We start from the raw sequence: 14,632 nt of genomic DNA, 5'->3' as shown, positions 1-14,632 counted from the left end.
GTCGGACAATAAGAAAATGTATATAACAGTTCAGGGGCCCTCCTTAGCCGTGCGGCTACAAAGCAAGACCACGCCGGGGTGGCTGGGTTCGATTCCCGGTGCCGGTCTAGACAATTTTCGGATTGGAAATTGTCTCGACTTTCCTGGGCATAAAAGTATCATCGTGTTAGCCCCATGATATACGAATGCAAAAATGATAACTTGGCTTAGAAACCTCGCAGTTAATTACTGTGGAAGTGCTTAATGAACACTAAGCTGCGAGGCGGCTCTGTCCCAGTGTGGGGATGTAATGCCAATAAGAAGAAGAAGATATAACAGTTCGGTCTGATTATAACGAATAAATCGAGGTAGAATCATTTTGGTTCTAATCTAACCCTGAACCCTGAACAAATCAAGATCGTTTCTGTGCAGTCAATCCAACCGAAACAAGAAAACCCTTAGATACGACAATTAGAGAATTGAGCGACTGTAAGTATAGGAAGACTGAAAAGGCACGATTTTCGTTTATCTTTCAAGGCTAGCTCTAGAGAGAAGTGATTGATAGGTGAAGAAAAACAAAACGATAATACTTTTATGCTGCACAGTGCACATGGATGTCGATTTCATATGAATTCTTCAGCGACTGTTTTAATTCTAGAATTCTATTCCAGCAAACCCACTGCCGATGTGTTCTCTTTCAGTATTATTTTCTCTCTCATATCCATATATTCGGGATTCTCTCCATCGTTTTCTCTGAAAGCTCGCGGAAATTTCAATCCCAGCCTGCGGCAATGTGCGCCTGATGAGTTTTTCCCACGTGCTACCATCGATTTCTCTCTGTTGTTGTCTAAGCCCGTCTCCAAATGTGGGTCAAATTTTGTTGTTATTGGTATTGAGGATAAGTTTGTGGGTGGTTATTCTACCCAAATACAGATGGATATAGCGCAGGGGGTAAGGATATTTGTCCGAGTGGACGGTGATGGTAATCCGTATCGCATCTATTCACAATCCAAAAAAAAATCACAAATTGACATACTTCCGGAATGTTAACTGGGATATTATTTGTTAGCATAATGCAGGAAAGTGTACTGCCGTGTCAAGCATATCTGTCCCATGTCGAAAAATATGCAACTGAGAAAAATGCGATTGAAGGTGGAAACATATTTTTCAGTTTGTAGCTAAATTGCCCCATGAAATTTTGATTAATAAACGTATATCGATGAAAATAGTGTATTTCTAATGGCTTAGTATGTTTCAAAGGATAAACACTGTTTTTTTAGTGGAATTTATTCAGTGGGACATTCATGCTGCGAAATTGAAGACAAAATTGATAATTCCAAGCATATTTGTCCCAGTGCTAGAGTATCATCAGATTACTTTGCGCTTAGCAGAAGTTTAGTTGGGTCTGGATAATAACCTGTTTCAAATTAGATGCATTATAAGGTCTTTTCAAAGCATATTGTAGTAAGGGGCCGTACAGTAATAACGTAAGCTTTTGGGGGGAGGGGGCTCACGCTCCATAGAAAAAAATATGTATAAAAAATCTGACATGGGGACTAGTGTGTCTGAAAACCCCCAGAGATATTATACCTTACATAAGTATAAGGACAGTGAGAATTGGTTCAGGTCAGTGGCGTAGCCATGGGGGTGGTTTTGGACATAAACCACCCCCCCCCCCCACGAAGAATTTTATGAAGAAGCATCAAAATCAGGTTCCGTGGTAACTCAATACCGCAATACTGCGAAGGTGTTTGATGATTCCTATATGAAATTTATTTCAGATTAGCATCTGATGTGTCGAGTGGAAACTTCCACCAGTGTGGGGTGCGTATATGAACATTTGTAAACACATGTTAAGGACCATTTTTTCGTAATAAGTTGCACTCGACGGGAAATTCGGCCCCATTGTTTGCTTTTGAAAATCGATTAGTCACTTCCCTATTGCAAAAATCTTGTATATATGTAAATGAATTGAGCCTACCTTATAGCCATGCGCTTAGAAGCACGACTACAAAGCGATGATGCTTAGGTGGCTTGGTTGGACTCACGGTCAAAGAAATATTCAGGTGCAATTAGGTATAAAAGTATTATCGTGTTAGCCTCATCATATACGAATGCAAAAATGGTAATGCCAATAAGGAAAGAAGAAAAAGTGTAAATAAATCTCGCTTAACTTTTCAAAAGGACCTAAGTAACATGTTTTTCATGAATTTGAATAGCGCAATCAACAGCACAACATGAAAGCTATTGATTGTAGTATTCTCAACAACTTTCAAAAGGTCCTAAGTAACATTGTTTCATGATTTAATTTGACTACTGCAATCAAAAGCTTTCATATCGGTTTGTTGATAGCACTATTCAAATTAATTCATAAAAAAATGTTACTTAGGTCCTTTTGAAAAGTTAAGCGAGTATTCAAATTAATTCATGAAAAAAATGTTACTTAGGTCCTTTTGAAAAATTAAGCGAGAAATACATATAATGCGAAAAAATGAGAGACTATTCTCACTCAAGTTTTAATATAAATCATGTTAATATGCTTTAATTATTACTTTTCAACTTTCATAATGCACAAGAAAGGCATTAACGATGTTAGGTGGACTAACCTTTTTACCCATTGAAACTATACTGCCGCTAACCGCAAGTCGAGCACATCTGTATATGGACGCCCATATACACAACAAAAGTTATTTTAGTTACTAGATAAAGATTGTCGCTTCGGTTCCCTTTGTTCTGCTGTCCGAAACATGTGTGGTACATACCTGTCAAATCGTATGGATTTTCCTTCTTTGACATTTAGCTCTCCTATCCTCGCCAGCAAAAGATGTTCCGGACAGCGACAATCTTTATCTAGTAACTAAAATATCTTTTACCACAACCCATATTCTTTCTCTGAATGATTTGGTAATGAAAATAGGCCTCTTCGAAGTAATTTAATACATGTTATATGAAATTTGTTTCAATGGGACAGTTATGCTTGGAAATTCTACAATGGGACAAAATGACCCGATATTTTTTCGCTAAGTTTTCGAACAAGCTATATGTTAAGGTGGCTCAAAAAACACTTTTTAAAATTTTTTGATGGGCCGCCCTCTTATTCGGTTCTATTTGATGTCCTGATGCTCTGGACAAAATTTCAGCCAAATCGGTCAACGTTTGAGCGGTGCTAAACACGTTAGAAGTTTATATGGAAAATGTATGCAGAAACATCCAAAAACAGTGATTTGCAGTTGGACGGCACAATTTACGATCAAGAACCATGATACTCATTCAGTTCTTGTAGATTTAAATACAGAATGTTATGCTGGAAACCGCGAGAGGATTAGAGTTTATTAGGCAAAGATATGAGCATTTTACTGTAGTGTTGTAGGGGTGAATTTATTTCTTTTCAAGCGTAAAAGAAACGAAATTTGCTCAAACCTCATTTCAGAGAAATGCTAATAACTTAGCCGGGCAAACTCTAATCTTCTCGTGGTTTTCTGCATAACATTCTGTATTAAATTCTACGAGAGCTGAATGAGTATCACAGTTCTTCATCGTAAGTTATGCCGTCCAACTGCAATTCACTGTTTTTTGGATGTGTCTGCAAACATTTTTACATATAAACTTCCAACAAGTTTAGCACCGCCCAAACTTTGACTGATTTGGCTGAAATTTTGTCCAGAGCATTAGGGCATCAAATAGAACCGAATAAGAGGGCGGCCCATCAAAAAAATTGAAAAAAGTTTTTCCCATACTAATTTGAGCCACCCTACTATATGTATTTATTTGTTCACAATAAAATATACATTAATTTAGAACGTTTGGTGCATAAAACTCAAAAATGATAAAAATCGACATGGGACAGATATGCTTGGGACGGCAGTGTAGGAGTTTCTCAATAAATAATTCAAACACAGGTTCTTAAAATAGATTAAAATTTTATAACTTAACATATTGCTTCCAGTTGTGATGAAAATCCATTATTTCTTCATTTATGGCTGCGCACGCTGATTCTACTTGAATTGGACTAAAAATTATTGTTATAATTTCCACATAAATCATTTCTCTAATACGCTCCTTGCTTTCAGCTTGATGAATAAAATAAAACTATAATAGTAACGAAATAATAAATCACATAAATAGACCTATCTGTGTTGCTGTTAAAAGAGCTTTAAAGAATAAATACAATTTTTGATGAAAAGAACACGCGAATCCCCTTGAGAAAAGGACGCTACCGTTTGGTTTTTATCACTAAAACATGTCAAACACTCAAACGAAAACCACGACATTGAAATCTTGGGCGAAATTATTCATTTTTGGTTTCTGAAACTCGGAACAATTAGTAAGGCACATTCATCAGTCTCTCTCTTGCTCGGATTCGTTTAGCTTCACTGAAATCTCTTCACTTGCTGTAGAACCCACCCCTTGGAGGCGGGGGCAACCTTGGTTGATGTAGCCGAAGGAACTGCACCCACACTGGCCACCCGTGGTTTTTGTTTCTTAATTTGCTCCAGATGCACTGGCTTCACCGGAACGGGAGGCGGTGGTCCACTTGAACTACTTGATGCCGAGGAAGATGAGCGAACCACCTGAGAGGTGGGTTTTAGCAGCCTTTGCTGGTTGATCTCTCCGATCGATTCGTACACCACCTGGTCGTCCAGATCTGGACGATTGTCGTCCCCGCTGTATACGGCCGAATCGCGGAAGTCTTCGTTCTCCAGACATTCCTCGACTGATTTCTCATAGAAACCGAAGGAGTCGTCTTCTAGCTCGTTCTGGACGCCACAAACGCTGTCATTGGATGAGTTTAGCGAAAATATGGAGTCTCGTTGCTCAAAATCTGAAGACGCGGGCTTTATAGATGCCCGATTGATAAGAATGTTAGGATGATTAGCGGTACTGAAAAGGGTGCGAGGGTCAGCGTAATCAAGATTTGCAATGCGTGACCCGAGGTCCAAGCTTCCTTGCTTGTAGATTGGAGTAGGGTCGTCGGGTAAAGAAATCTTGCGTTGATTAAGGTTGCTGTCGCAGCTGCCTGTGGTAGATGGGGAAGCATGAAGGCTGATGAATCTTTGGAGAAGGTTCTTTGGTGACTTGATGCTGAGACTGCCTTGTCGTTCCAACGGCTTCAACGTATCCTCGCTAACAAGTGTGACAATCTCAGAGCGCGTGTCCTGCACGGGTCCGGATTCTTCATCTTTTCGGCAAGGATGATGATAATTGATATTGGTGTCGCTGTTTCTAAGCTGCGCAATTGAAGTCTTTGGCTCAACGCTATGACCATCGATGTTGATCAATCCGTTCTCCGAGTAGGCAAGCGTCACGTAATCCGACTCCGGGCGAGATCGCTTCGGAGTTAAATCCGGCCGTAACGATTCTAAAACCTTTCCGTATTGTTGCGAAATAGATCTGCTCAGAGGTGGAGCATATTTATAAGGAACATGAACATTCCGCAGCAAAGACTCGTAGATCGGTTCCGGAGAGACAAGATCCGATTGAATCTCATGCAACCGACTCAATAGATCCTCTGATTCTTTATTCAACTCATCAACTTTCCGAAATTCCTCTTCCTCAGTGTCTTCTGGAGGTTCTGTTTTCGGAATATCAGGAATCGGTACTTCCAGTTCTGACTCCTTCTTTTCTAAGCCACCATCTCCCTCTTGACTAGTACATGACAATGATCGCACCGAATCGAATGACTTCTTTTTCGGGGGTCTACTCATTTTCCTGAACTCGCTCTTTTCCAATACCAACTGAGAGATTATGTCCGAGTCTCGCTTCGGGCAGCTATCTTCGTCCATCGTTTCATTAGCTTCTAAGCTTTTCCTGATTTCCACGCCATCCGTAGCCTCCGCATCTTGCAGGCTTAGATTATCCGTCGATTCGGTTATTTTCAATACCGTAGTGTCTTCCTCACTACCACCCAAACCTAGGTCGGTGTAGAACGTGGAATTACCCGTCAACGTCTTCGACCTGGTCTTCCTAATATTTGCTATTCGTTTCGGTATCGTCGTCGAGTTGTACGTCTTCACATCGATGAGGCTCTCCTTCGTCTTCCTTCTTTGCGTCGCAAACCTGTTTCTTTCGGCCATCGCTTTTGCAAAAATCTCCTCATCACTTATCTTGCTGGCCTTGTTATCTCCTGAAAGTCTCGTTTCCGACTGACTCCTACTTTTCTGTTCCAATTCTTTTTTAACTGCATCGCACTTGCAACCTCCAGTAGTTCCTTTTTCGTGGGATTCACAGACCCCTTCCTGCTCCAATGCTTTCGAGTAGGACTGGAAGGTTGGCTGCTTGACATCCTTCTGGGAGATCCCATCCAACGAAATACTGCTGGCCGTATTCTTACGCATTTTCTTGGAACGCATTCGCATCTCGCTACGACGAAACTGTTGCCTCCGCTCCAAATACTCCGGTGTTGATGGGTGATTCGTGGGCCACTTCCAGCTGGCGTTTTTATCGACCATGCGATCTGAAATGAAGTTGAAAAGTGAGTTTCGCTGCGTGAGTGTGAAGTTCCGAACTTACCGTCTTCATCGCCAAGTTGCAGAACCAGCTCCTTGGCACGCTTCGGAATGTCAAAGTGCTCCAGCATGGCTTGTTTTATTTGCTGAGCCCAGTGCCGCTTCTGGTCTCGGTTGCGTGCTGTTAGCTTGATCTGGCCCTTCGGATCGTTGTACGGAATCACATTGAAGCTGGTTGGCTCGCCCGGTAGATGCTCCACCAGCATGAGGTTCTTGCACTGAAAGCGAAACAGAACAATTATAATTAGATGGCGTTCCAGAAGGTCAGCCGCTCTTTAATAGTTTAGCTACTGAAACGAAATTTTGTCACACGATACTCGTATATTAAGTACAGCCTATTCCCCAGAACTTATGCTGGAAAGCTGTCCCGGGGGGATTTAGGGTTGGTGCCCAAGGATCAGTCATGGCTGGGAGTCCCACACTTCGGTACACTGCAATTTGGTAGCTTGGCAAATAGCAACTAAATACTACGCGTGTGTTGGGTCAGTGCATAAATTATTACTCCCAGTAAAAAAAGGTCTTGTCATATTGCGCAACATATTGTTGCTGTGGGGGAACTGTTCAACAGTTTTGCGATTGCCGCACCGAAGCTGGAGGAATTTTTTATCAAGATGATTACCCGACCTGCTGAGCACCAAGCCATTCGACAAGGGCAAGGGTGGCAGGAAAAGCTACGTACAAAGCTATTGCCAAAACTATTGCTATTGTCGATATGACCCCATGATATCAAAAGTTCTCGCCACTTGATGCTTACAGAAAATTTCACTTGAGGACTGCTGATGAAGGCCACGCAATAATGATTCAGCAGCAACACGCCGACGAGCCGATGCTAGGACCGCAACAGACTCTGACGACTGCAACTGATGCCGATGGAGGGGTTGCTGTCCGTGAAATCTCGTACAAAATGGATCGCGTGCGCGAGAAAGCTGCATTCTTATATTCTATGTAGTGAGCTTATTAGCCCCGCCCCTTTGTTAATCGTTATGGGTGCAAATTTCTTTTGCACTCATTACGAATAACAAAGTGGCGGGGCTAATGAGCTTACGAGACCAAACTCATCTCATCGTCATCCAGCCAGCTGAGCGCTACTACATCATTCCCGTTTTATTGAGCGACGTGATTGGACACGTTTTTCGCTCGTGATATCGCAACTTTTTATCCAATTTCGGCGTATTGTAGTGTAGCGCACATTATCGCGTGCGGTTTTCGGCCCCGGTATGGGTAATACGGCGACCACCTCGGTCGCGAACAGCGCCTCGAAGCGCATCGCGAGTGACAATGTTTTCCCATGGAAAAACTGTCAAAACGTACGCAAACGTACCCATTATGCGTGGCTTTTAAGAGTGCAGAAAGCAATGCTGCTTAAGAGTGCAGAAACTGCTATCAAATAACGCCTACTATGCTCTAAAGGATAATGATGCCGGTGACCCGCAGGCGAAGAAAAAGAACCGGAAGAAGACAATAGCTCAGCAGCAACTCGACCAGCTTCCCGACCGTAAGGAATGGTGCCCCCAATCTTCGTGAAAGGACACGCCGAACCTATTGCCAGTAATTCGAGACATGATATCGAAAAAGTACATCATTGGTAGGTACTTTACGGCTGTGCTCACATGGGGTGAAACTTATTGAAACATTTGATTTCGTGGTGCAGTAAATCAAGAAGAAGGAGTGGGAGTACTACACTATTCCCTTCGAGCATGGATCCACTTCGCTCAAGGACCTGAAGGCGATTAGGGTGGTGAACAGTACAGTACCGAATGGAGGAGTTGGACCTCAAGTGTGCCAACAGTGGGGCAAAACATCGGGCTACAACGAAAGACTGTCCCAAGCGCGCCGAGTTCGTGGAGATCCGAAAGAGAGCGTCCACCAAAAACCAACCTATGGGACAAGCAGCTCCACCCCCGACACTGAACGAGAGGAATTTTCCGGTCATTACGCCTCCCCGTCGACCTATCCCGGTCCTTCCGCCGCTGCAACCACATAAACGACTGGTTACTGCCGCTGCATTGGTACCATCCCCGGCACTTCATACCATCAGCTCCCAGTCAGTGGCCCTCGCTTCCTCCCCCTAGATTCCGTCGTCAGGACAACGAGCCCCTTCCGACTGAGGATGACCCACCGCTCTACACGTCGAAACAGCTAGTTCCAATTTTCACACAAATGGCATCGTGACTACGCGGGTGCAAAACACGTTTCGACCAGATCCTTACCCTTCTTCATCGAAAATGGCATCTAGGGTAGGTCTGGTCTCACTTAAGAGCAAAACTATTGAGCTGGTTGGTTTCCTCGATGAGAGGAAGATTGACGTGGCTTTCATCACGCAGACCAGAAGTCCGAGATGTGCGTACATATTCCGGACTTCCGGTAGTGAGACTCAATCGGCCAAACTCCAGGGTAGGAGGCAGTGATGGTTTCACTCGGTTCAATGAACGTTCATTTTGGAATTATTTCCGAATCAATCGACGCAGAGCATGAGTGGGCCTGATTCATTTTCTCTGCTGAGAGCAGATGTGGTTGCAGACACTCCGAATGAATCCTGCTTAAGAGTAAACATACTCCGATCGCTGGTGTGTGTAATTGCTGCCCGGGTGAATCGTGTGGTGATTGAGTCTGCGGCAAACATTGGCTGTTCATTATCGTTTCTTGATTCGATCCAGCATTCAGTCTCGGGACATTCGATAGGATCATATTATGAAAATGTGATTCGACTCTCACTCATATTGTTCGGCAAAGGAAGCGAGGTACCTAGCGCAACAAGAATTTTGCTTATATCCGCTTTGAAGCGTACGTTGCTTGAATTGGATACGAAATGGATGCATGAAAATTGGCTTACGTAACAATCGTTTGACTTCAAAATGATCAAATCAAAACATTGGCGGATGTTTTAACTTGTCTCCTCGCAATTCTGGAGACGCACATTTCGGTTTAGTGAATCAGCATGCATATTGCGAGTAAGCATGTGCCGTGATACTTTTTAAGACATTTTTGTTTTCAGTCGCATATAGAATATTTAATATTTATATGAACGCTTTTCATATTGGCAATTCCCAATTAAAATTTTACCGCTATGTCCATGGCACAATTTGCTTTTAACTAAATTATCGATGATATATCGGCAGACCGATGGGCAATTTTTTTTCGCAATACTAATGGCAAGTGCTTCCAAAGCATTTACGATCTCCTTCTACCAAATGACAGGTAATTTAAAAAAAAGTTGATTTGACAACGTAAGGACAATTTATAAAAGAATCATTATTTCAAAAATAAGTGCCAAATGGTGGATAACTTTATATACATTTTATCAATAAAGATTACAATGGGATCGCTTTTTAGGGTCGTTTTTTACACGGATTTTTTTATTTACGGGGGTTTAGGAATTTATTCGATTTTAAAGCCTTTCTTTCCTCAAGTTTTTATGCGGTTTCCCAACAATATTACGTAACACGCGAAAACGTTTCCCAGCGTAAAAACTGCAATGTACTGGTTTGCAACAAACTTAAAAATTAAAATTTCGTACAACGAAAGTAATTTGATTTGTATGATACTAATTGTAATTGTAATTGTTGGGTACGACAACTTTTAAGTTTACACTCTACATTAAGTACAGTTATATTAAATTATTTTCTCGTTAGAATCTCAAATCCCGCTTCGAAAAACTGCATATTTATCATATTATTTGTAAAACCGCATTGAAAAACCGCTTCAAAATCAGCGACAACACACAACTATAGGCTAGAGAGTTAGTTAAAATAACAGAATAGGGTATTTGTTCCAATATGATTAATATGCTTCTATATCAATGACGTTTGCAAAACAGGCAATTTACACTCAATTTGTGTCGTGTTTTGCTGTTATTCGGCGTGCTTACTACTGAAAAAATCTAAAAAATTAGATATAAAACAATTTGCGCACCAATACTTTGTTTACGGATGATATTGATTTGGGTACATGGTATGAATTCAAAGAGCAGTTTCCCTACATAATGTTTTACATCTACTCTTAGTCGAAAAATACGTTCGAATGAGTCGATGTTCGACTTAAAATGGAGAACTTACTCATAATGCTCAACTATCTATAGGTAGGGGTAGAAAATTCTAACAAAAGTCATGTTACGCAAAAAAAATATCAATCGATCCTTAGCACTGTGAAAAATTGACGAACTATGTGAATGACTTCCAAATATTTTATTCAGGTACGTTTATTCTTCATCCATTATTTTCTTTTATGTCATAGCTGCAAAACGAAGAGCAAATGAAGCCATCAAATATGGTGCTTCCACAGTTCATAGTTTTGTCCTTTAATTTGTGTTTTCTTCTGTGTTTTTCTGATCCATTATCTTTCAGTTATTTTTGATTGCGATTAAAAATCATCACACAAGTAGATTTTTCATGTGCAGTTTATTAAAGTCAACCTGCCACTGAAAATATGATTAACACTTCACTTTGTCCCTGTTTTGTCACGCTATACTATATGTACGGATATTACAGCGGGTCCAAAATGCAAGGATAGCAGAAAATTATTTTCTGAATCTCCACATATGGCCGGGGTTCTGCCAAACCGCACCAAGCGGCTTTTCGGCTATTTTGTTCGTGAAAGGAAAACGGGAATTATTCCATATTAATTCATACGTACATTTGTTGTAGGATATACTCAGTTATGGGGTTAATGGATATCCGATATGATTTATGATCAACTGAATCTGCAAATCGAAAGCATGGGCAGAAAATGGGCTATTTTTTTGGCGCTTGTTGCGATTTGGCAGAACCAACCATATGGGAAATCAGTTTAAAAAGCGCCTATTAGGAAAGATGATCCGCCACTAATTTAGTTAATATTGAACATATTGCTGCAAATTTCCTAACGGTCAAGGAAAGTTTGTATATACGATTCGTACGCTGTGGAAATTGATTTCGGGGTTGGCAAAATGTAACCAATTAAAAACTGTGTACCATATATGAAAAAATGATTAATGATAAGAATGGGTCAAATGATAATTATTGGTACTTCCGATCATTTGAATTGATGTTAACGGCATATTTTGTTTATCATTTCTGGTAGCGCGAACAGATAAAATATTTTGTAATTTTGAATGTATATGGTACAATTTTAATATTTTAAATGTGTTTAGTGCACGTAGGCATTTGGAGCATGCAATTGAACACAACATTCAGTTGAATTTGCTTTTACTTTGAATATACATTAATTTGAACCACACTAGATTGTTAACTGCAATCAAATTTAACTGAATGTCGAATATATATTTGTTTGACAGGGATTGTTGATTTTCTACATGTCGTTGAATTTCCAATACTTTTCACTATGCATACTACCCAGTATCGTTAATTTCACATACTTACACACTTTTTAAACAATATCATTTTCTTAACATCATATTAGTTATTATGCCATATCTTGGGCCATGTATCATATCTGATAGGTTGAATTTTTAATTAAACATTTAAAAAATATGGATTTTTAATGCCATTTTAATTAAATTCAAACGGATTGCTTAGGGACGTACATACAAGGGTTAGACAAAAAGGTTGAGCTAGGCAAAAATTTGTCGAAGTTCAAATCAGCATAACTTTGCGTAGAATTGATCAAACTGGGACCATCGGACGCAGAAACTCTTCTAGTGTACTGGCCCTATGCGAAACCTCTGATTGGCTCTTGGCCACCGGTGGTGTTCCGGTTTTTCCGAGGGTATGTTAAAAATACATTTTTTTCTGCTGCTTGTCATTTTATATGACGTTTACTGCCATAATGTTTTATGTTTTCCCCAGAAACTAGAACTAATATGCTGACCAATGCTGGCTGCAGATCGAAAATCCGATAGGTATACGGGATTGGCCATACACCCTGAACAAATGTTACTTTCGCAGAACTTCCGGAACCTGTTACAAATTATCTTTGGCCAATTGTCTTTCTTACAGTCCTCAAAATATATCTCTAATAAAGATCCTATATTCATCGTCTTGGGAAAACATGAATTTTGACACCCATATATGCATGGTTCCAGATGGTGCCAAAACCGGCCCCTCCTGGAAGGCCCATGGAACCTGCTATAAGGGTGGCAGTGGACACTATCCTTCTGGAAATGTTCCTGTAATCATCGTCTCACAAATTCATGAAGTCAGATACTCATATATGCCTTATTCCGATCTGTTATCATTTCATCATGTCCCCGGTACCGTTTTTACGGAAATGTCCGTATCTCTGTGTAGTTTAGATGGATTATCGATCTAGAGGAATATTAGTTCTAGTTTTCGGAGAAAGCATAAAACATGATGAAAGTTAACGTCACATAAAATGACAAGCAGTGGAAAAAATGCATCTTGAATATACCCTCGGAAAACCAGGAACATTTCCGGTGGCCAAGGACCAATCTCAGGTTTTGCAGGGGGACGGTATACTAGAAGAGTGTCCGCTTCTGATGGTCCTGGTTTTATCAAAATTGGATTATTATACGCAAAATTATGCTGATTTGAATTTCGACTTATTTTTACCTATCTCAACCTTTTTGTCTAACCCTTGTATATTGGCCGTCATTCCTCTGTATGGTTTCATTACTACATATACATTAACAGATTTACCGTGAAGTGCATGCAGAGCGCGCATATCCGATTCATATGGAAAGATAACATGCCTGATTGCAATCAAACGAGTGAAATAGGACTCGCTCGCCGAAAATTATCGAGCTGCGATCCAACTTGGACGAGTTTCTGTGCTGCTCCGATCAGCAGTGAGAGAATCGGGAACCGGCTGAAAAGGCTATTCAATAGAGCGAAGGAAGAATGTAACATGCTTGCAGTCGGGTCCACTCAAATTAATCAAATTGAGATCGCATGTGTTGATCCGAATAACGACAATTATAGACGAGTGTGTGTCAAGTGGCGAGAGAATAAATACTTTTGCCGATTCTCTCGGGAATCAACCATCACTGGTAGGAGGTGTGGCTATCGCACTGAGGAGTAATATCAATTGTCGCCTGCTGCCAAGTCGTCAGCTCAAGTTCATCGAGGCCGTTGGGGTAGAAGTTACTACTTCCGTCGGCGTCATCACCCTCATCGTGGCATACTGCCCAAAGCAAGCCAAGGAGATCGATGGGACATCGGCCGTAGAGACCGTAGAGACATCGTGAAGCTTACACGGAGCCAAGGGCAGTACATCATTGCTGGCGATCTGAATGCAAGACATCAAGCCTGGGGAAACTTAAGAAGCAATCAGAACGGCATAATATGGAGTAGCGATCTGAAAGAAGGCCATTAGACCATCCTGAGTCCGGATTCACCCACCCGCCTGAGCAGAATCGGGGTTCATTCGACATTCTACCTGTTCATCACGAACATGAACAACCACATATTGCAGCCGGTCGTCTATCAGGAGCTCACCTCGGACCACTCCGCTGGTGGTTGAAAACGGTTCATCGATCAACCAACACCAACTCTTCAGAAGGAACTACCATCGAGTGAACTGGCAGCGGTTCCAGCAGTGCGTTGATAACACCATCGATTACGAGGTGCATCTGGAGACGCCGGAAATTAGTGATCGCCATCTGTGTGCCATCGAAGAGGCAATCTTGGTTGGCAGAATGTCCCAACGGCTCGGTAAGCAACACCCTAATAATCGACACCTTCATCAAAAATCTCATTCGTCTTCGCAATGTGGTTCGCAGACAGGTTCACCGTACTGGATTGCCTGCACTCAAAACCTGTTGCAATCGCTAGACCATAATCATAGAAGCCAGAATGGTGGACCTTAAAAGTAAAGATTTTTCCAATAAGACCCACGCTCTCCCAATTTTTTTTAAAACCAATCCTCGGCTCATTCCACCTTTGATCCCGCTAGACAACAATGGCTCTGCGGATCGCTTGATAACTCTTGTTGAGAAGGCTACTGAGATAGGTCGGCGTTTTGTAAGCTCTCATAACCTTGGACAAAACATCGTAAGTCCAGATGAAGCAGCTGTCGGCTTAGCTACTTCCCATCGTCCTGGAAGTCAGCAAAAGTGATCCGGAAGCCTGGGGAACACCGTTCCTCACCTAAAAGCTATCGTCCCATTAGCCTTATCTCAGCGTTATCCAAGCTTTTTGAAAAGGCAATTCATTGTCGGTTACTCGATCTTGTCGATGAAAACAGCGCGGTCG

General features: G+C 41.4%; 1 protein-coding gene across 2 annotated transcripts in view; it reads right to left on the bottom strand.

Moving 5' to 3' along the window:
* Positions 1–4,313: 4,313 nt before the first annotated feature.
* LOC134208733 (uncharacterized) overlaps positions 4,314–14,632 on the bottom strand; it is a 351,319-nt gene continuing 341,000 nt past the window's right edge. For both annotated transcript variants that reach the window (XM_062684589.1, XM_062684590.1), the window contains exons 6-7: positions 6,490–6,703; positions 4,314–6,433 (exon numbers count right to left, since the gene is read on the bottom strand). In XM_062684589.1, coding sequence (XP_062540573.1) covers positions 4,350–6,433; positions 6,490–6,703 — 2,298 coding nt within the window. In that variant the 3' untranslated portion in view covers positions 4,314–4,349. The remainder of the gene's footprint in view (positions 6,434–6,489; positions 6,704–14,632) is intronic.

The sequence above is a fragment of the Armigeres subalbatus genome, chromosome 2 (assembly GCF_024139115.2).
Source record: "Armigeres subalbatus isolate Guangzhou_Male chromosome 2, GZ_Asu_2, whole genome shotgun sequence".
In the NCBI taxonomy this organism is placed as follows: Eukaryota; Metazoa; Arthropoda; class Insecta; order Diptera; family Culicidae; genus Armigeres; species Armigeres subalbatus.
This window is presented reverse-complemented; position numbering and strand designations above follow the sequence as displayed.